Genomic DNA, 22,310 nt, shown 5'->3' with positions numbered 1-22,310 from the left:
TTTCCGTTACGGCCTTGTGTGGCCGAACGGGCTAAACGAAAGAGAAAAGTTGCGGATACAACCGTTTGCGTTATCGTGTAAACGCCGCCTAAGTCCCTTAGAAGAAGCATTCAAACAAGGAGCTTTACATTTCAAAGTTGGCGTACTAGTAATAGGGGTTCATCGTTTTGAGTGTAATTTTTAACTTGAAATTATGCGTCTTGATTTTTTTAGACCCGACTGATTTTTAATTATACAATGTTAAAACATCTGGAAAGGTATCAAAGTTTTAGGTTTTTTAAAGGCCTTAGTTTAAGCAGGATGTGATTATTCATCATGGTTCTTACAGGAACTCACAATGAGTTTATGCTCATAGTTGTGTTTCTGTGTTTTACTTTTAATGACTGTATTTAAGCCTCAAACATGACGCTTGAAGAACAGCAGTAAGGATGTAGAGAGGAAAAGTCATGAATACCAGCAGTCCACTTCCTCTGCATCTTTATTACTCCCATAAGACGATGTTGTTGATGATGTCATTCTGCACCACACAACATGCACAGTCACACGAGTAAAACGCCACTCACAGACCCTGGTGAGGCCTGTTAAGTTCTTCCCATGAATAATACAGCTTCCTTTCAGAAGTGCTATAATCCCTTGGCAGACAAAGGCTTAATGGTCAACACGGATGAGTTGGGGGAAAAAAGGGAGCAAGAAAGGGGGAAGTATTTAAAAGTTGCACACGCATTACATCTAATCTATCAGACTGGCTGGCATCATGAGGTAGTAGTCGATACTGAATGCTTTGCCAGAAACTGTAAGGGGAAGAGATGTTGTTTTAGTCAGTCTCTCCTCTTCACAATAAATCCCCACTGAAACTAATCTTGAATTAGACTTTAATGAGGGTCTGTCTCCCATCTGATAATGTGTAGTTCCTACTTTATTTGGTGTCATTTGGTCTCTTGAGTGAATCTGATTTCAAGATTAAACAGCCATTTATAACTTATCATGTTGAAGTCACCTTTATGTTAATTCAAGCTCCTGGTGATCTTAATAATGTGGAAAAGGTATTTGATCATTCTGTCGGAGATATTCTTCTGTCTTTGTCCAACAGTGGCATGTGTGAGTGCTTAATGCAAACAAGAATTATGTTTTTTTTTACATTTGGTTGTAACCCTGAAGGAGTGCAGATCACCCTGTGCTCAGTCACATGAAAACACTGCATATTGCCTGAACTCATTAATGGTGGTTCTTGTAGAGAAAAGGCCTGACATTCATCACAGTAGACATTTCCCTTAAACGTCCTTGAGCTAGGGCCTACATGATAATTTCTTAGGGATCTAAACAGGGTAACAAAACAGCACCCGACTAGCCAATGAGTTGTATTGTTTGTTGGTTGCCATGGAATTGTTTACTTGTTTATGTGATGGGCCAGACAAGAGACAAAAAGGGACAACAAGGGCTTTAAGTCAGTCCAAGCTGTCAGATACTGGTCACATGATGGTATTTTCTTCTATAAGCAGAGGACAGTGTTTAATGTGTCTCAGTGAACATAAACGGATATTGTCTCCTCATTCAAATGTAGATGTGTGTGTTTACTGTGTGGTCTTATGCGTGTGTGTCGGAAGAACACCAGGTCAGAGCCGGGGGGGTTTTGCTTAATTGTTCCCACAGTGGTCTCTGGTCTGTTTGTTAATGTTTTTGTTAAGCTACTGCCTCTTTTTGGCTGAATTTCCTTTTCCTGTTCAAGCTCAGACACACTGCGATCATATCTGTGAAACACTCAGTCTCAACCTGATTCCTTTTTATTAATTTCCCTTTAGAATAGTCCCCCTATGTACTGAGCATATTAGACAGTCTTTAATGTACATCTAGCTTCAACTAATGCAGTCTAATACTACAGTCCGGTAATAAATCCTATCCTCATTAAGTTTATAGTGTTCAGTTTTCTCCTCTAAATGACGGTTAAACCTCTCTCTATGTAAAATGTAAATGGATAAGAAACTGACTTAATAAAAAATGGAATAGCAGATTGTAGCAAATAATCACCGATTTTCTGTTACTAATAGCCCATGCGAGTTTGTAGCCAACAAGCCAATACAACTTGAATACCAGTTGATTATTACCTGCTAAAAATCCTAATTATCCTAATCCTCTCTGAGTGAATGTGCTTTTATGCTGGAATTGGTGTTTTCTTCTTTACTGAATAAAACAGTCCACCCTATCGTAATTGTTACTCAACCAACACATGGTCCTGCAGGAGTAATCAATTAAATGTTATTTATTTATTTAAAAGTTAGATTTTTGTTTATTCTTCATTTTCTGTGCTGTTTATTTATTTACAATCTGCTGTTCCTTGACATACTGTTTTAGTTAAGAAACAATTAAAAATATTACAGAGGAAATGTGGTAATGTTGATCCCAAAAGCTGTGTTTGTAGATTTGTGTACATGCGTGTTTGTTTATAGTATATTCTGTAGACAAAAGTGAGTCACTTCCACATGGAAAGTTATATATTTGCTGTTCAGGTCATATTTAATAGCTTACAAACGCATTTGTTATAATAATTTCACATTTTAGGCATCTTGGGTATAGAGGGCCAAACATGTGTATTATAAAAACATTAGGATTAGGGTAGGAGGCATACCATTTAGACATGTAGTAGACAAGGAATACATGTTGCTGTTTGCTGCTTTGCTTTTCAAACACAACAATGCATGCAATTGTTTGTCTGTGCTTTCTATTAACATAAGCAGCAGAGCCAGCTGCATCCATAATATGAGCCCAAAGCTAATCTGCCATGCTGGAGTTGACAGGTGTTTGTGATTTCAGTAACTGGAGTTTTTGGGGGAAGACGGGGAGAGGCTGCAAGAGGGGGAGGGGGTTAACTTAAGACACAAACACAGAAATGGGTAAAGGAACATCCTGCCTGCATATCGACTCTATTTCCCTTCAGCTGTGGGAGGAAGGAGGAGTGAAATGAAAGTAAAGAGGGGAAACAAAGGTGCCATTTCCTTATTGAGAAGCACCCCGAGTCTCCAGAGAGCTGCAATCAAATACTCCATCAGATGTTCAGTGGAGCGGTTTTATGCGCAAACACAAGACAGCATCTCAGGAATGCAGTCTTTTTTTCTTCAGAGCAGTGTGATACACTCTGCCCCTATGGTAGAAGCTTGGAGAATTTGCACACACACACACAAACTCGTAGAGACAGCAAATGTCAGGCTTCCCTATCTCACTGTCACTTAAGCACACGGACACAGGACAGTGTTGGATATCAAATAGCAGAACCTATTATTAAGGGTGAAAGACTGACACTTTTGATTCTGTGTTTTGTACAACTTGGACAACCAGATGTATAACTTGCGTCACTACGTCTATGATCTTATCTGACTGTAGAAGTTTCTCCAGAATAAAGGAAGATGAGGGCTCCGAGCCTCAGGGGTGGATTTGCATACGTTTACCCCTGAAGTAGTCACAGGGTACTATCTTTTCTTCAGTTGACTTTAACGGCTGTCTTTCCCCTCTCTGTTTGTCATGGTGTGTGTGATGCTGGGGGTGATGTTCAGCAGAAAGAGTTTGTTTATTAGTAGCTGAATTCAGGGCAGGACACAGGAAAGACTTTGTGTCCTGACCATCACAGCTCAATCTCACCAGACACAATCGGCTATTCTTACATGAAAATGTGTTTATTGAAGTCTTGAAATAAACATGTGAGCTATTTTTATAACTTGGACAATGGTCTATTATGCCTAATGTGATGTTGTGTATGCCTTTTTTAATACTAACAGTTGTTTTTGTATTGAGTAGCCTCCTTTCTTTCTTTTTTTAAATGGTACCGCAATTACAATGATAAAACTACCTGCAATTAATCTCTTACATTTTGACAAATTAAGACACAATGTTGATGATATTAAGGCAGTTTATGGTAAATATAACTATTCAATAACTATGTCAATGGGTCCCTTCCACTAAAGGATTTAGTTTCAAGCTTTGAAATGGAAACAGCCCTGAAGGATTGTCCGTGTTGGTATTTAATTGGGAAGCATGCATGCAGGCACACCAAAATAAAAGTACTTTCTAGAATTCCTTCTATCTAGGTTACAATCTCCGACCTCTTTCCATTTTTCTCCTTGTTTAATTCCCCCTTTCCTTCTTTTTCAGAGAGGAGAAGAGCGAGCAGCTTTTGGACACCAGGCAGGAGCTGGATAACAGTGAAGGCGAGCTCAAGAAGCTTCAGCAGGAGGTAACACCACATGTCACAAATCCTCACACACCTAAACAACACACACACATTAATATGACCTGATCTCGCCTTCACCTGCTGATCCCTCCTCTTTCAAAGTACTTTGTTTCAGCAGTGCTGCCAGACTTAATCAGCGAGCTAGTGACTTAGCTCATTAGAGGCTATTACAGCTATCTTTAGTCTCGAAACAGCCTCCTATGGCTTTTGATTTGAAAGAGGCGGCAGGCTGACTGGCAGGCTAACAAAGTATATGCTGTAAAAAAGGTGGATGAGTTCAGGGAGTTAGTGTTAATGTGTGTGTGTGAGGGGGGAGCGTGCTTGTGATAATTAATAGCGTGGAGAGTTTGTTCTGACCTTTTATCTGTTTATGTAACAGGCAAGACTTAGTTGCTCATAGATTATCTACCTGTCATACAATATTACAGTCCACTCACTTGTAAACGCAGCTGTTGCTTTTCACTAATGGTTCGTATATCTGTGCACGCTATACTAAGATATGCTGTTATGAGTCATCATTTCCACATGTTCATACTGTGTATTTGGCTCCTGCAGAGCTACCAGTTGCTGTCGGACGCTCGGTCGGCTCGGGCCTACCGTGACGAGCTGGACGCGCTCAGAGAGAAGGCGATCCGTGTCGACAAGCTAGAGAGCGAGCTGAGCCGATACAGGGAGAGACTTCACGACATCGAGTTTTACAAGGCCAGAGTCGAGGTACACACTGCGCACGTGAAGCGTTACTTTACACTAAGCCAAGAGGATGGTGTGTGTTAAAACACAACCCCAGGTCAATTTGACTTCATATCACGTCATATTAACCGCACATAAGCAACATTAGATACAAATGCAAGACACCAGCTATTCTCCACACTGCATAATCTCATGATGCAAGTGTTTTTCAGTTCATAAATAAAAAAATAAAAGGTTTTTACCCATAAATATGTATATTTTTGAATTATCAAGGGGAAGTGTTTGCTGACCATGCACGAATAGTATCTACACCATTTGAATATCAACTTTATATTTGTAAATTTGAGTAACTAAATTATTCTACACATCCCTGTATTTGCTGCTTATTTCCACTACTGCTCATACTGTTACTTTAAATACTGTTATTACTGATTCTAGTCGTAGTACGGATACATACATAATAGACATCAGAGGACATCTTCAAAACGATTTCTTGTACTAGCTGCAGTGTGTATGTTTTGTTGTTTAACGTGCACTCTCTGCTGATGTGGTGATTTCTGTAGGAGCTGAAGGAGGACAACCAGGTCATGTTGGAAACTAAGAGCATGTTGGAGGAGCAGCTGGATGCTAGCAGGCAGCGCTCCGACAAACTGCACCTCCTGGAGAAAGAGAATCTGCAGCTGAATTCCAAGATCCATGACCTGGAGATGGTGAGATTCTGGTTTTCATAGAGGGTATAAGAGCCTGGGTTTAAAAATAAATCAGGGTCATTATAGGAGGACAAGAAAATCAGTAGTAGAGAATAGCGGCCCGTCCACACAGTGGCATGCGTTGAAAGCTTCACCATTCACTTTGAATGGGGTGACGTCACTTTTCGCCGAACTGCATTGTGGGAAGCGAAGCGGAGCTTTGCTGGCGTGGCTCGCTGCAAAAGTTGAGCAATGTTCAACTTTTGAAGCCTCGGCAGAAGCGTCAGCCAATCGAATCATATGCCAGTACAAGCTCTAGCCAATCAAACCGCTGCTTGTGTGTCAGGGGCGGGAGATTCATGTGATTGGTTGTTGGTCGAGTTTCAGACACGCCCGCCGGCAAGCTTCAACGCACGCCGCCGTGTGGATGGGCCGTAAGGGAATGGAGCAGTCCTTTCCGCAGTCGAGTGTTCAACGTTTGTTTATTATTATTATTATGTATTTATTTCAACAAGGACCATGCATACAAATACATTAATCTCAGAAAAGAGAAGAGATGAATTATGCCAGATTTGAGCTAATAGCTCATTTCCATCTGCAGTCCTTAGGTAGGTACATAACAATCAACAAACACTAAAAACATTGCATAATCTCTATCACACAAACAATTATAAAACATGATTTAAGTACAGGTCAATCAAATAATACATAGTACAGTTAAAATATACATTGAAATTATCTGAACACACCATTAATCTATCTGTTATCTCCAGGAGCGGGACATGGACCGTAAACGCATGGAGGAGCTGCTGGAGGAGAACCTCGTGCTGGAGATGGCTCAGAAACAGAGCATGGACGAGTCCCTGCACCTGGGCTGGGAGCTGGAGCAACTGTCCAAGACCCCAGATCTCACCGAAGGTAAGGAGAATATGGAGCCAAGGAAGCTGTTAATGCCAGAGAACGAGAACAAGGATTAAATAGATCAATGTGGGTCATGCTTAAGGCTCCAGAAGGCCAACAGAGCAGGTTTTGCTCCTTGGCTCCTGGCCCTGGATTCATCCCAATGACCATTTTGCATATGCCAGCCTCCACTGGGTCTTCTTTCCACTTGGTTAAGACCTGTAATTAATATTCAGTGGCTCTTGGAGGATAATCTGTGCGTCTGGATCATAAAAGCTTTTAAGAGGTTTAACTGGCCAGGGATCGGATAAAGACTCTGTGTTGTGTGTTTGTTAAAATGTCACTTTGAAGGCTTAAGACTTGTGAAGTTAGACCTTACAGCTTTGTATTCATTTATTTTTGACCGACTTCTTTTTCTTTGATTTTGTCTTTGAACACCAAAAATCTTAACACAACTTTAATGTACATGTGGACATGTGTTAAATCATTGATTGTGTGTGTCGGAAGAAGACCAGGTCAGAGCCGGGGGGGGGTTGCTTAATTGTTCCCACAGTGGTCTCTTGTCTGTTTGTTAATGTTTTTGTTAAGCTACTGCTTCTTTTTGGCTGCATTTCCTTTTCCTGTTCAAGCTCAGACACACATCATATCTGTGAAACACTAAGTCTTAAACTGATTCCAGAGAAAGCCTTTTCTTTTGCACTGCTTTTATTCATTTCCCTTAGAATAGTAGAATATGAGTAGAATATGTACTGACCATATTAGACAGTCTTTTACGCACATCTAGCTTAAACTCATTGCATAATCCACTTTTCTTGCTGTTATTGCCTCAGCCCCTCAGAAGTCTCTGGGCGAGGAGGTGAATGAGCTGACCTCCAGCCGCCTGTTGAAGCTGGAGAAAGACAACCAGAGCCTGCTGAAGACTGTGGAGGAGCTCCGAGGAACAGCCAGTCAGGACACCGTGACCAAACTGTCCAAAGCCAGCCAGGAGAACCAGAGGCTGAACCACAAAGTAAGAAATTGGACTTTGTATATAGGTGGTTTTAATTTGTAATGCTTGTTTGACAAAATGGGACATTTATAAACACAGATATACTAAAATGTCCTTTCCAAAACAGTTTAATCTTTAGATTGTTTTGGTCACGTGCATCAAAGACATCCATCATTATGTCAAGATTGTTTTCGATACTATTCTGAGAGGGGTGCTTCAAGGCTTCATTCTTGGTCCAATGCTTTTTCAAATGTACATCACTGATCTCCCATATGGCTCTTAAATAATGCTGCTTATACTTTTTGCAGATGATACAAAATAAATAATTTCACAACTTGATAAGAATAATAAATAAGCTTTGTTATTCAAAGGTTGTAGGCAAAAAGCACGCTTTACAGCATGTACTTTAATAATCAAAAAGAGAAAACAAGTTTAGTGAGTCGTTGTTAGTATTTTTTTAAATAATAATTGTTTCAATTCAATTACAGCCATGTTGTAATGTACTGCCCCTCCTCAGGGCCCCCACTAAGATTAGCATATTGGACCAGCAGTCCTCTATAATATATCACCTCACACTTGACTTTTGGCCTTTTCACACAGCGACAGTAAGAAATAAAAAAAGAGAAGGTAGGAGAACGTTTAGAGAGGGGTGGATAGGAGGCTGAAAGCAAAGCTATAAATCCAGAGAGAGCCCCGCATTGCCTTCTCTTTTCCAGTCTTGACATCCAAATGGCCCTCGCTAAGAGAAGCCTCTCAGCTATTTTCAGAAACATAAGCCTCTCTCTTTGCCTTCGGGATAAAAAAGCATGAAATTGTGTTTTCTCACAAAGGAAAAACCCAGAGTGAGACATTTATTTTCGAGTGACTCGAGGTTCTAAGCCAAAACACATTAAAATGTGAATGCAGCTCCTGTTAGAGTTGAACAAGAGAAATGGTCCCATGTAATGTGTGTGTGCGTGTGCCTGCAATAACTTGTGTGTTTGTCTGCAGAGTCATGACAGAATGAGGTGGTATATATATGATATGTTTGTATCATGGATGAATAATTGCACAAGCTTCTTTGTGACTGGGAGTCACATGTAAAAATGTGATAGTCATTAAAGAGCCACCATCAGTGTGGCCATGCACAACACTCAGAAAACTAAAACCAAATGAAGTTAGTGAATCTGTTTTTAAATGTTACTTTAATAATTGTTTACAGCTGGAGCAGTTGGCGAGTGAACTGACCTCAGACCGAGACTCGCTCCGCAGCGCAGAGTCTCTCAGTACTGACCTGATGAAGGAGAAGGCTTTACTGGAGAAGACTCTGGAAACACTCAGGGAAAACTCTGAGAGACAGGTACACACACACACACACACACACACACACACACAACACACACACACACAACACACACACACACACAACACACACACACACACACACACACACACACACACACACACACACACACACACACACACACACACACACACACACACACACACACACACACCACACACACACACACACACACACACACACACACACACACACACACACACACACACACACACACACACACACACACACACACATCACACACACACACACACACACACACACACACACACACACACACACACACACACACACACACACACACACACACATCACACACACACACACACACACACACACACACACACACACACACACACACACACACACACACACACACACACACACACACACACACACACACACACACACACACACACACACACACACACACACACACACACACACACACACACACACACACACACACACACACACACACACACACACCAAAAAAAAAAAATATATATATATATATATATATATATATTTGGAAAGTTCTTCCAAAAACCAGGTTGTTTACATTTAAGTGGTAATTACTTGCAGGCCTTTTTCCCTGACTGAATTATTTTTGCTGAATGATTATTAACTGATTAGGCCATTTTCTAAGAATGACTATAATCACATTAAGCATTCATGTGCTCTTAAATGGTTACGTTTCAGTCTGTATACAGAACAAACATATAGTTGAACACTCAGACAAACAGGGCTTTGAGACTGTGCGTCATACACGCTGCTCGCTCTACAAAACCATCATTGATTCTTTTTCCAGGAAGCTCCAAGAAAATGACTAAGCAGAATAATTGACTGAAGTCTTTACAGCAATCTTTATGCAATTTATCTGCATTTGGCTCAAAAAACTATAAAGTGGAACTGCCACTATGTTTTATTGACTGTACAGACTTCTGGCACTCTGTGTCCTAGTTGCAGTCGCACGCTGTGTGTCTGCGGGGACTTTGTAGCCGTTAGACCCGAATCTGACACCTTTGATGAGTTTAACCATCTGATTTGTAAAATCCGGTTTTGATGAGGCAGAGAAAACGCAACCCGCTGCGCTCACAGATTACCGTTGGCAATTTATCCAGTTGGTTGTAAACTATATGAGATGTAACTAATGCAGTGCCGTTCCCAGAAGACATAATATGCAAAGCTATTGTTTTTTATTATCTTCAAAAGCTGCTGCATGATACCTTTTTAATTCTGACCTTTTTTAGTTCGTCATCGTCGGAATATTTCAAGCAGAGCCTCTTTTAAGTCTTTAATCTCTCTCCAAGCAGCAGCTCATACAGCCACAAGCTGAATTATTTTAAAATAAAGTCACAGAAAATGTTTCACTCGCATCAATCACCTTAAACATAACCTGTGTTCCTAATTCAACCTCTGCTGTCTGTGGTCCAGCTGAAGGGTCTGGAGCAGGAGAACAAACACCTGGGTCAGACGGTGTCGTCTCTGCGTCAGCGCTCCCAGGTCGGAGCTGAAGCCCGGGTGAAGGACGTGGAGAAAGAGAATCGAGTTCTCCACGAGTCCATCTGCGAGACCACCGCCAAACTCAATAAGATGGAGTTTGAAAGGAAACAACTACGTGAGTGCATTAATAGTATATGATTTTAAAAGCTTTCTTTTCCATACATCAAGGTCCTTGTTTTGTCAGTACGAATTCACAGGATCAACACTCTTGTTGTTTGTACTCTTTCTATGCAGGAAAGGAGCTTGAAGTGGTGAAGGAGAAAGGAGAGAGAGCAGAAGAGCTGGAGATCCAGATTCAGAAGCTGGAGAAGGGCAAGGAGAGCCTGCAGAAGAAGATTTCCAGTCTTACAATCACCTGTGAAAAGGTGCGGTGCATTTTGTTTTCTGCCTGGTTTTGTATTATGTCAGTGTGTCTGTTTGCTTTGTTAATCAGTTAGAGTCAGTTGACCCACATGGTTTAACTTTGAGAACAGTTGTTACATATTATCAGATCACATGTGGAATATAAATCACTCTCCACAATAAGTAAATCAATTTATCTGTAACATGGAAAATTAATTGTTAACAGTCATTTTAACATATGATATATGTATTTCTCTGGTGCATATCACCCTTTATTTAGAGTTGAATTTGAATAGTTTCTCTGAATATTGGGTATACCTGTCAGCCTACCTAAGAAGACCTTACACATTTGAGGTTTCTAATGCATAATAGTGAATGAACCCTAGATCATTGACACCCTTTTTTTACATATTGTCCCTAATTTGTGTTACTGTAAAAAAACTGTATTACATGGAATTGTATACGATAGCAACATCTGTAGTGAGTTTATATTAACCATTAAAGTGGTAATAATGCATTTAATGAAGTAGAGTTTTTGGCTGCTAACACATCCACATGACCAGCTTAGTGTTGACTGACATAAAGCTCTACTCACTGTTATCAATCATCTTTTACGTGTGTGTGTAGGTGTGTTCTTTGGAGAAGGAGAACTCAGAGCTGGCGGCAGAGGGCCGTCGTCTGAAGAAGAAGCTGGATACTCTGAAGAACATGGCCTTCCAGCTGGAGGCTCTGGAAAAGGAAAACTCCCAGCTGGAGCATGAAAACCTGGAGGTTCGGCGCTTGGCGGAGAGTCTCCGGTCATCGGGAGCAAAGGCCGCTCAGCTGGAGGCAGAAAACAGGGAGCTGGAGAGCGAGAGGAGCCAGCTGAAGCGCAGCCTGGAGCTGCTCAAAGCCTCGTCCAAAAAGACGGAGAGATTAGAGGTAAGACTTTAGCGCTGCCAGAGATACGGCGGGTATTTCTGTCACTGGAGAGCAGCTAAAATGTTATTGTTTGTTGTAAGAAGCTTTCTTTGAGAAATAAAAGGCAGACTACTGCTTGTGTGTTCAATCAGAATGTAAAAGTTACCTGGTCTTTAACAAAGACAACTGTCCCTACACAAGGTCAAGCAGATGATCAGCAGTAGAGTTACTGTACACTTTACATTTGTGTAAATTACTTTCAATAACAAATGATCTTTTACAGCTAAGTTCTAACAGAATCTGGCATATAATGGCATCGGGGAGCAGCGCAATTAGTTCATGAATGCTTTTAATATCCTGATCTGCCTTTTCCTCTCCCAGGTGAGTTACCAGGGCCTAGATACAGAGAACCAGCGCCTGCAGAAGGCTTTAGAGAACAGCAGCAAGAAGATTATACAGTTGGAGGCTGAGCTGCAGGAGGTGGAGACTGAGAATCAAAGCCTCCAACGCAACCTGGAGGAGCTCAAGATCTCCAGCAAGCGCCTGGAGCAGCTGGAGCAGGAGGTAGGCAAAACAAACAAACAAAACAGAACCATTCAGCAGCTGAGGTGTGGGAAATGGCAGGCAAAGCTTTGAGTCAGTGTTAAGACATTATACACAAATTATTCTACAAGTTATACATGTTTTCCAAGGCACTTTTCCCCCGAGTAGAGCAGAAACAACATCAAGTGGGAAAGCTGTAGGCGATTTACTGACACAGCTTCAGTGGCTTTTTTAGGACGGACGGATTCTGCCTGGCAGAATGAGGTCAATCAGATTGTCCCAAAATTGTAGTTGAGGCAGCGAGAGGGAGTGTTTGTGATGCAGCAGTCTAAAAAATGTTACATGTTAAAGTCTGTTATTTGGCACCTGAGCAGTACTGCCGCTCATTTAGCTCCCCCTGATAAAAAGCATGTTTCCCAACAGTGTGAGATTATCCCAGATTATTTGTCAACATAGATTTTTGGCCCTCTCAATTAATCTGTTTCACTTTTAGCCAAATGTGTGTTTACAAGGCATTTAGACAAGTGAATCGCATCACTGATCCATCTCCTCTGCATTACGCTCCATTATCCCTCAGAACAAGTGTCTGGAGCAGGAGAGCTCCCAGCTGGAGAAAGACAAGAAGTACCTGGAGAAGGAGAACAAGAGGCTGAGGCAGCAGGCCGAGATCCGAGACTCCAAGCTGGACGACGACAACCAGCGCATCGTCACCTTGGAGAAAGAGAATCGGACGATGGGGAAGGAGATGATCTTCTTCAGGGACTCGTGCACAAGAGTCAAAGACCTGGAGAGGGAGAACAAGGAGCTGGTCAAAATAAGCAACATCGATAAGAAGACCCTCAACAACCTCAGAGAGGTGAGAATAGAAATCTTCAAATATTAGTTCATGCTTCATATGCTTCAGGATTGAGGTCATAATCCTTTGTCTACAATTGCTTATTTTTTTATATTTTTATACTAAATTCTGGTTTAGTTGGAATCTATTGAAATTGTCCTCTTGTTAAATCAAGTAGATTACACTTGGAAAACACTCAACATGGATGATTATTAATGTAAAGTATTAGTCATTTAATGATAACCCTGGAAACCAAAACTTGTTTTCTCAGTGTTTATTCCTCCATTAGCATCATACATCCTTGTTTTTTGTAATCTATGAATAAATGCCAAGTAGCGGAATTTGAGAGTTGCTAAATGTGTGCATATGTGTGTTTTAGGAGCTTGTGAGTGAGAAGCTGCGGACTCAGCAGATGCATAATGATCTGGAGAAACTCACTCATGAGTTGGAGAAGATTGGCCTGAACAAGGAAAGGCTGCTGCATGACGAGGGCTCTGACGACAGGTACTGTACCATTTCACCAAGATTGACCTAAGTAAAATGTTCATGTTTTCTGTAATGACTCTGTACACGGAGAGATCTTAGAACTGAAATGAACATTGACTCAATCATTTTTGGATCAGAATGATTAAAAGTAAACAATACAGTCCAAATATAAGAGCCCTATGGCCCAATATCAGGAGTCCAAATCTTTACTTAATTTGAGTCTATTGCAGAATCATCCTGTGGGAGTTTTCTGGGTCATTATCTCCTAACCTCCGACCTACACTGTTGCCAAGAAGTCTTGGCGTTGCTTTACTGTGGCTGTGACGATAAAACATCATCTGTGTTCAGGATTACAAATGTGTGATCACACTCTAGACTAGAGACACAAATACACACACACACACACTGCTAACCTCATTGTTTATTTTCAGGTTTAGGCTCCTGGAAACAAAACTGGAGTCGACACTGAAATCATCTCTGGAGATTAAAGAGGAGAAGATCGCAGCGCTAGAGGCCAGACTGCAGGAGTCCTCCAACCTCAACCAGCAGCTACGCCAGGAGCTCAAGACGGTCAGCTCACAAATCCATACTCTTAATCAAAGAAAGCATACACACACATACAGGATTTATGATGTATTGAATGCAGATGTTTATTTTAATCACAATAAACAAGACCCAGTATTTAAACGCATACATCCAACCAAGATTCAAGGCTTTTATTGTCATGTGTACATACTGTAGCTACAGTGTAGTTGTGACAATGAACATCTTAGTTCACAGGCTCCTCCAACAGTGCAACACAATAAAACAGATAAAATAGTGCAAGTAAATATAAATAAAATAGAATATAGGTTCGAGGTTCTTTATTTTGTCATACGAACATGTGTAGTTACTGTATGCCGATGAAAATCTTAGGTCACAGGCTTCTTCAACAGTGCAACACAATACACAGATAAACAGAAAAATATAGTGCAAGTAGAAATAGTGCAGAATAGTCTATATACAAGTAATTGGAATATTGATATATATATAAGTTGCAGCAGATGAATGTTATGGATGTTCTTTCAAAAGTTCAGGAAGCCAAACCTCATCAATCCTCCAGCCCGTCCACTTGAGAACAACGTGTCCTAAAATCTTTCCCCCTTAGTCCAAAACACTAAAAACACTGAGGGCTTCTGAAGGCCGATACATTATTTATTTATTCATCCACTTTTCCACTTCTATCGCCAGTTTATCTATTCATGAGGCGGCAGGAGAGGAGTGGAGGATGTCTGCTGTCCTTTAAAGGAGGCGTTTTGTGTTTTGAACTTGCAGACACAAAACGGATTCAAAGCCAAAAGGTTGTAGGGAAAAGTTTAAGCTTCAGTAGATCAAATCTGAGTTTCAGCTGTGACACTATAAAGGATCCCGTCTGCTTTGTACATAACCATTACTCATGCCATGTTTTATTAGTGAAGTCTGTTTTTTATTTCATTTCATTCATTTAAAGTGGACCTATCATGCTATATTTGAATAATATAGTGTAGGACCATACCTATATAAGGCATATTTATACTTTTTGTTTTTCAAAATACCAACCAGATCATGCATTTTAGCCATGCCTCATTTTGCTCAATTTGACATTTTTTAGCTCTGTTTTTGCAAGGGCTGATTCAGTGAGAACAGCACCATCTACAGGCCTGGCATATGTACTACAGCGTCTCCAGCGCTTTCGAACGGCAATGGCCGTGGCTGTCTCCTCCTGATTGGTGGAGTTGGCCCAATAGCCGTAGCGCCACTGTCCTGACGTCAGGACAGTGTTCAAATCTGGATCAGTTTTTATCAGATCCGTTGCAGCCCCTTTTTTAGAGATTTGGGTATGGAGGAAAATAGAGAGGGTTGTGTTTTCTGACACTTGGTTCCCTGGAACACCGGGGACACATATTCATGTATAAAAGACGTACAAAAGTGCATTTTGCATGATAGGTCCCCTTTAATTGTTTATTTGAACTGGGACAGTGCACATTAATGAACATTTATTTATAAAATAATGTTTTTAAATGTAAATGACCCGGATTTTAGCTTTGAGCTAGTTTCCATCCGTAGTCCCGTCACATACAACATTTATGAACATAACATTTATATACATGGCAAACAGAAATACATGATAACATTTTGTTTATTAACTTCACATTCAACCCAGTAGCAGTATTTAAATATTAGCCATCTTGGAATTATATTATATTGTACTGAATGGGCACAAAAAAACCAAAGTTAAATGTTTACTCCTATGTCTCTACTTTCAGGTAAAGAAAAACTACGAGGCGCTGCGTCAGAGGGAAGAGGAGGAGAGGATGGTGCAGAGCTCCCCCCCGAGAGGAGGGGAAGCCCCTCAGGCTGTCAGTAAATGGGAGAAAGAGAGTCATGAAACCACCAGAGAGCTGCTGAAAGTCAAAGACAGACTCATTGAGGTGGAGAGGAACGTAAGTTAGCACACATCAGGAATGCCGATATGAATACAAAAACATATACCTTTTGGATTGTGCAGTTTTCTCTGAATGTCTTTATGTATATCTGTCATCTTTTTTTCCCAGAATGCCACGCTGCAGGCTGAGAAGGCGGCGCTGAGGAGCCAGCTCAAACAACTGGAGACTCAGAGCTCCAACCTGCAGGCTCAGATAGTGGCGGTGCAGAGGCAGACCGCGTCTCTCCAGGAGAACAACACGTCACTGCAGACTCAGAACGCCAAGCTGCAGGTAATCCTACACACACTGCACAATACAGAGGGAAGGAAGCTATGGATGACCGCTTTCTGTCACCATCTGCATCAGCATATAGACTTTTACAGCTGTCATGCAAATATAGGTGAAATGTAAATGTTCTCTGAAGCTCAACTTTGAAGCCAACTTGGACAATAACTCCTTAAAGTAATTGATGTTAATGATTGACTTTGGAAACAGTTGTTGATAAAAACCATTTCACCTCACAGTCCGTATATACTTTAGTAGCTGATCCATGGCCTTTCAATTATACAGGATGATCCTTATTAGCAGACAGAAATGTAATTGTAAAATAATTTTTAAATCAATTAATTTGTCAATTTATAACAATAATAATTGTAAAAATATTATAATACAATAGTTATAACAAGAATAATGATAAATAATAATAATATAGTTTTTATTAATATAGACCAAAATCACAAATCACAATTGTCTAGGCTTTAAATACTACCATACCACACTTGATTGTGAAAACAAAGATAATCCAAACAAATATACACATGTTTATGTCTCAGAGATACATGCACTATAGACAATTATGATAAATACATACATCTGTCATATATTAGGTTAATAATTGCTCTTAAAACCGTCAGATTAGTAGCATAACATTCTCTTGAAGTATTTTGAAACACTACTTTAAACAAAACCAATTAACAATTCTCAATGTTAATTACACAATGCAAAGCTATCCAGCCTTCTTTCAACATTACTCTGTTCGCACAGTTGCGTTGGCACGGTGCTCGGCTCCTGCTATGGATTTAGACTTGTTTGGCGGTGACTCAAACCCTGCTTATGGGCGTCAGGATTTACACTGACCATACAGTAGCTTCTATCTGTTGCTGTGGGTCTTAGCCTACGCCTCTTGATGTGTGTGTGTGTGAGAGCAGGTGTGTGTGTAGTGGAGGTAAAAAGCTGTCTCTGTTTAAAGATACAGAGAGTATGTCAGCACCTGGACATAATGTGTGTGTGTCAGAGTGTACATGCACACACTAGTGATGATTGAAGAGGGATTGGAGACCAGGAAACCTCTGCGACCACAAAGGAAACATGAGAAGAAACAGTTGGTGTTATGAAAGGGAGTTCACATCAAACTGAACAGACACAGCGCCCCCTGTGGACCAAAAGAGGAACAACCTCTCCTTTTACTTACCTTTTGGGTGTTGATTATAGGAACTCGGAACACATTTTCTTTCAATAAGTCAATACAGCTGGCAACATGTTGATGGGAGAATCTTTATTTTGAACTCTGCTCAGTGTTACTTTTCTCCACTCCGACTCCTCCCCCTTTTCTCCTTCATCTCCTCTGTTCAATTCTCCCGAGAGCCAAGTTGTATTTTTTTTATCCATATCATTCTTTACTTCTATTCTCCGTGATATCCTCCTTTTTTTCCCCAATCATCTTCATGCTCCTTTTCACATCCATAGCAATCATCTGTTTGCAGTATTTCATTTCACTGTACAGTATAACATTTTTATTGAATTTGTATTCTGTTCTTGTTTATCTTATTCGATTAACATGTATATAGAATTCTGCATTTACTTTATCACTTACAACATTCTCTCAACATTTAGCCTATTGTATTTATTTTCTTTTGACATGTAAATAGTTTGCTTCATCTGCATTACTTGCACTTTGGTCTTGCGAGATCTTTCATTTTTCATTTATTTAAAACCTTTCGATGCACGAGTGACTGGACCCTACACTCTTCCATAAGTGGGTCTAAAAGGACCCGTATTAGAATAATATGTGTTTTTATGCAATTTTTGTCATTTTGGTTAAGAAAAATCTCTTGTATGATATTTAGTATTATATTTTGGTTCACACTAGAAATATTTTATATTTAATCTTTCACTATTTATCATTTTAGAAATGTCTTTTACATTTTGAAAAAAAACGTTTTCCCATAGGATTCCATAGAAAATGCATTCGGGTCAGTTTTGACCCACTTATGGAAGCTTGGGGTACTAATACAGAAACTACAATTTCTTAAAATCTAAACTAAAAATGTGAATGGCATGATATCCAAAACATGTTTTTTGAGGAATAGCTGGAATATGAAATGATAAAAAAATGTAATTACAAAGATACTTCAAGAAAACCACCTCACCGGGTCCAAAAAGACCCACTTATGCATCTAAGGGTTTAATCGTTTATTTGGCAGGGACAATGCACAGTAATGAACACTTAAAACATTAAAATGTGTCAAGCGTAACAGTGCCAGATTTAGCTTTGAGCTAATTTCCATCTGCAGTCCCTCACATAAAACATTTAAGAAAATTACATTTTTCAAACATAGCAAAAACAAAATACATGATGTGCAAAAAGTGCAAGAGAGCAAGAGCAGCATACACAAGTATTTATGACATGGTAATACAATATAGCAGCAACGACATGTAAAGTGCAACAGAAGATACAAGAGCTACCTAAAGTGCAAGAGGAGATACCCCTGAGTTAAAGTGCATTTAGCGGTGATTACACGTCTGTTTGTTTCTCAACCATTCTGTGAGTTGACCTTTGAAGCTATTGAGAGTGGGACAATCCCGTATCTCAGTTGGGAGGCTATTCCACAATGAGCTGCCTTTAATGGAGAGGACATTTTGTCCAAAAGTGGTCCGTCTATGGTGGACTTCACAGTCTCCTCTGGTTTCTGACCTAGTGCAGCATCCAGTGTGTTTTCTGTGGATGAATTCCCCTAAGGGAGGGGGGGCCAGTCCATGTAAACATTTATAAAAAAAACACATACTTTTAAAAGACTTAAAATTGTCAAAACTCAAGAAATTGTGTTTCTCAAGGATGGTACAGTGGTGGTATGAATAAGGCTTTCTGTCAAACACCTTGATAGCTCTCTTGTACAGCTGTTCTATTGGTTTCAGGTTTGTGGCACAAGCAAACGACCAGTTTGTAAAACAGTATTCAATATGGGATAGAATCATACAGTGGAGGTATGACTTTGCAGCATTGACAGTTAAGAAAGGTTTAATTTGTTTAAAATGTTGCAAGTTGAATTTAATGGTATTGGATACTTTCTTAATATGTTTCTTAAAAGTCAAGTTCGAGTCCAGTATGACTCCAAGACACTTGAAGTGGGAGACTAGTTCTATTTCTGCTCCGTTTAAAAACACATTGGATCCTTCGATTTTGACTGGTCGTTTACTGAACATCATGCATACTGTTTTTTTTGCATTTAACTGTAAGCAAATGTTGGTCAGCCAGTGTTGAACCTTGTCCAAAGCATTTGAGAGACAGGATGAGATAATTTCAGTGTTTTTCCCATGTACAAAGATGACCGCATCATCGGCATACATTTGCACATTCAACTCAGGACATTCATTAGGCAATTCATTAATGTACAGAGAAAACAGTAATGGTCCAAGAATGGAACCTTGTGGAACCCCAACAGGGTTCACAAGGTAGGGGGATTTAGCTCCGTTGACCAAAACACACTGTTTTCTGTTCAATAAGTAAGACTTAACCCACTGTATTGAATCTGTCGAAAAATTGAAATACGTCAGCTTTGTAAGGAGCACTTGGTGGTCAACAGTGTCAAAAGCCTTCCTGAGATCAAGGAAGACAGCACCTACATATGGGCTCGTGTCCAACATACATTCAACCTTTTCCACAAAGACACAGTTAGCTGTCTCAGTGGAGTGGTGAGCACGAAAACCAAACTGCATTGGGTGGAGTGGAGCGAAACCTTTGTCTAAATGTTTGGTGATTAGTTTTGACACCCATTTCTCAGCTACCTTAGAGACACAGGGGAGGATGCTGATTGGTCTGTAATTGGACATTATTGCCTTATCCCCAGATTTAAAGATCGGTGTCACCGTGGCCACCTTCCAGGATGATGGAACTTCCCTTGTGCTGATAGATTGATTTACTAACATAGTAATTGGTTTTATTAGACTGTCGATATGTGTTTTTATAAAGTTGATGTCTAAATCATCTGCATCCCTAGCCTTAGAACCTCTTAACCCTAAGATTATATGTTTTACCTCAACCTCTGTGATTTCCTCCAGGTCAAAAACGGGGTGTGTATCCACAGTCGGGCTAGGTGAGACCTCAGATGGCGGGAAGAGCTTTGTAATGTCCAGAGCACTATTTATGAAATACTCATTTAGAGAGCTGGCCAACACTGCAGGGTTTTTTATCAGGGCATCATTGATTTTTAATTCTAGTACATTATTTTCCTGTTTGGTATGTTTACCTAATAGTTTCTTTAAGATTTGCCAAACTTCTTTCTGTTACCTTTCGCACCTTCAATTATATTGATGAAAAAGTTTGCTTTGGCCTGTCATATTGTTTGTGTTACCTTGTTACGAGCATGAGTGAATTTCTGTCTGTCGGTGGATAGTCCGGATTTCAAGTTCTGCTTGCACTATTCTTATTGCTTTTTAAATGCGTTTCATGGTTTTATGGTTTTATGTCTTATATATACTTATTTTGCATTGTTGGAGGAGCTTGAGACCTAAGATTCATTGCCATATCCACACTGTAGCTACTGTGCATATGACAATAAAGCGTTTGAATCTTCAATCCTTCTCTAAATGTATCTTCCATCCTGTCCTTTAGGTGGAGAACTCCACTCTGAGCTCGAAGAGTGGCGCCCTCATGGCCCAGAATGCCCAGCTGCAGACCCAGCAGAGCAGCGTGGAGGGGGAGCGAGAAGGAGCTCTGAAGGACAAAGAGGAGCTGAGGTCCACCTACGAGCTGCTCCTCCGAGATCACGAGAAGCTGGCAGCGCTCCACGAGAGGCAGGCGTCCGAGTACGAAGCCCTGATCGGAAAACATGGCGGCCTGAAGACCTCCCACAAGAGCCTGGAGCAGCAGCACAGGGACCTGGAGGACAAGTGAGACTGGGTTTAGGCTTTAGTCCATTACAAGTCTCACTCATGACCTAATCTACTTTCACCACCTTTTAACATTGTCTTCTTAAGGCAGTATTAAACAATCATAAATCTTTCTTTTTGCAAGTCATGTCACAGTTTGTAATGTGTTTGTTGTGTCTGTGCAGGTACAAGCAGCTCATGCAGAGAAAGGGAGAGCTAGAGGATCTGGAGAAAAATCTGAAGGAGCAGCAGGAGAAAATGGCGCTGGAGAATCAAACGCACCGATCCACAGCTGACCAGTTCAAACTGCTCAAAGAAGAAAATGATAGGTCAGATCATCAGTATTTGTTATCTTACTGTTCAAACTTGTGAAAAACAAGTGAATCAATATGATATTTTCTTAGGATTACACCCCATGTTTCAACATGCAAATATGTCATTATATTGAGTATTCCCCCTGCTCTCTCCTCAGGCTGAATAATACCCATCGTCAGCTGGTGAAGGACAACGACAACCTCCAGCTGGACCATAAGAACACAAAGACCCAGCTGAACAGCGCCAAGCTGGAGCAGACCAAGCTAGAGGCCGAGTTCTCTAAACTGAAGGAGCAGTACCAGCAGCTGGACATCACCTCCAGCAAGCTGACCAACCAGTGTGAGGTGAGGAGACACACACTACTCTTATCTTCGAGTCTCATCTCTGCTCTATATTTAGGAGTTCCCCTTTACGTGTCACTTTAAAAGCCAGCTGTCTTCAACTCTTTTAATGTGTCATATTTAGAAAGACAACCTCTTAAGCCAGCTGTGTTGTGGTTGCTTAAAGGTGGGGTAGGTAATTTTGGAGAAACCAGCTCGAGTGCGCTAGAATTTGAAAATACACAGCCGGAACAAATCTGCCACTTCCTTATAGAGCCCCTCCTCCAACACACACGAACGCGCACATGACCAATGAGGGCACGAGATAAGTTTGTGCACAGATGGAAGGCTAAATATAACAAAGTGTATCTCGAGCCAGTTTCTCAAATTTACCTACCCTACCTTTAATCCTTTTTGTTGTGTCATATTTGTTGTTGATCCGACTTTTCTCATCTCTTCCCTTTTTCTTCATGTCTCTTCTCTTCTCATCTGTTCTCTTCACGTCTCATCTCTTCTCTATATTTAGGAGTTTCCCTTTAATTGTTACTTATAAAACCAGCTGTGTTTTGGCCTCTCTTAATATTTCGTATTTAGTTAGACAACTTCTTAAACCAGCTGTGTTGTGGATGCTTAATCCCTTTTT

General features: G+C 40.5%; 1 protein-coding gene across 4 annotated transcripts in view; it reads left to right on the top strand.

Moving 5' to 3' along the window:
* The window catches only part of ccdc88ab (coiled-coil domain containing 88Ab), a 70,011-nt gene that overhangs the window by 34,388 nt on the left and 13,313 nt on the right, over nt 1-22,310 (top strand). For all 4 annotated transcript variants that reach the window (XM_034152261.1, XM_034152259.1, XM_034152260.1 and 1 more), the window contains exons 9-26: nt 4,141-4,222; nt 4,775-4,933; nt 5,473-5,619; nt 6,372-6,516; nt 7,329-7,507; nt 8,688-8,825; nt 10,266-10,449; nt 10,569-10,699; nt 11,304-11,597; nt 11,958-12,140; nt 12,697-12,975; nt 13,334-13,458; nt 13,872-14,010; nt 15,726-15,902; nt 16,014-16,175; nt 20,776-21,053; nt 21,218-21,361; nt 21,505-21,691. In XM_034152261.1, coding sequence (XP_034008152.1) covers nt 4,141-4,222; nt 4,775-4,933; nt 5,473-5,619; nt 6,372-6,516; nt 7,329-7,507; nt 8,688-8,825; nt 10,266-10,449; nt 10,569-10,699; nt 11,304-11,597; nt 11,958-12,140; nt 12,697-12,975; nt 13,334-13,458; nt 13,872-14,010; nt 15,726-15,902; nt 16,014-16,175; nt 20,776-21,053; nt 21,218-21,361; nt 21,505-21,691 — 3,133 coding nt within the window. The remainder of the gene's footprint in view (nt 1-4,140; nt 4,223-4,774; nt 4,934-5,472; nt 5,620-6,371; nt 6,517-7,328; nt 7,508-8,687; nt 8,826-10,265; nt 10,450-10,568; nt 10,700-11,303; nt 11,598-11,957; nt 12,141-12,696; nt 12,976-13,333; nt 13,459-13,871; nt 14,011-15,725; nt 15,903-16,013; nt 16,176-20,775; nt 21,054-21,217; nt 21,362-21,504; nt 21,692-22,310) is intronic.

The sequence above is a fragment of the Trematomus bernacchii genome, unplaced genomic scaffold (genome assembly GCF_902827165.1).
Source record: "Trematomus bernacchii unplaced genomic scaffold, fTreBer1.1, whole genome shotgun sequence".
Lineage (NCBI taxonomy): Eukaryota > Metazoa > Chordata > Actinopteri > Perciformes > Nototheniidae > Trematomus > Trematomus bernacchii.
The sequence above is the reverse complement of the archived record's forward strand: the minus strand, read 5'-3'. Positions and strand labels throughout refer to the sequence as shown.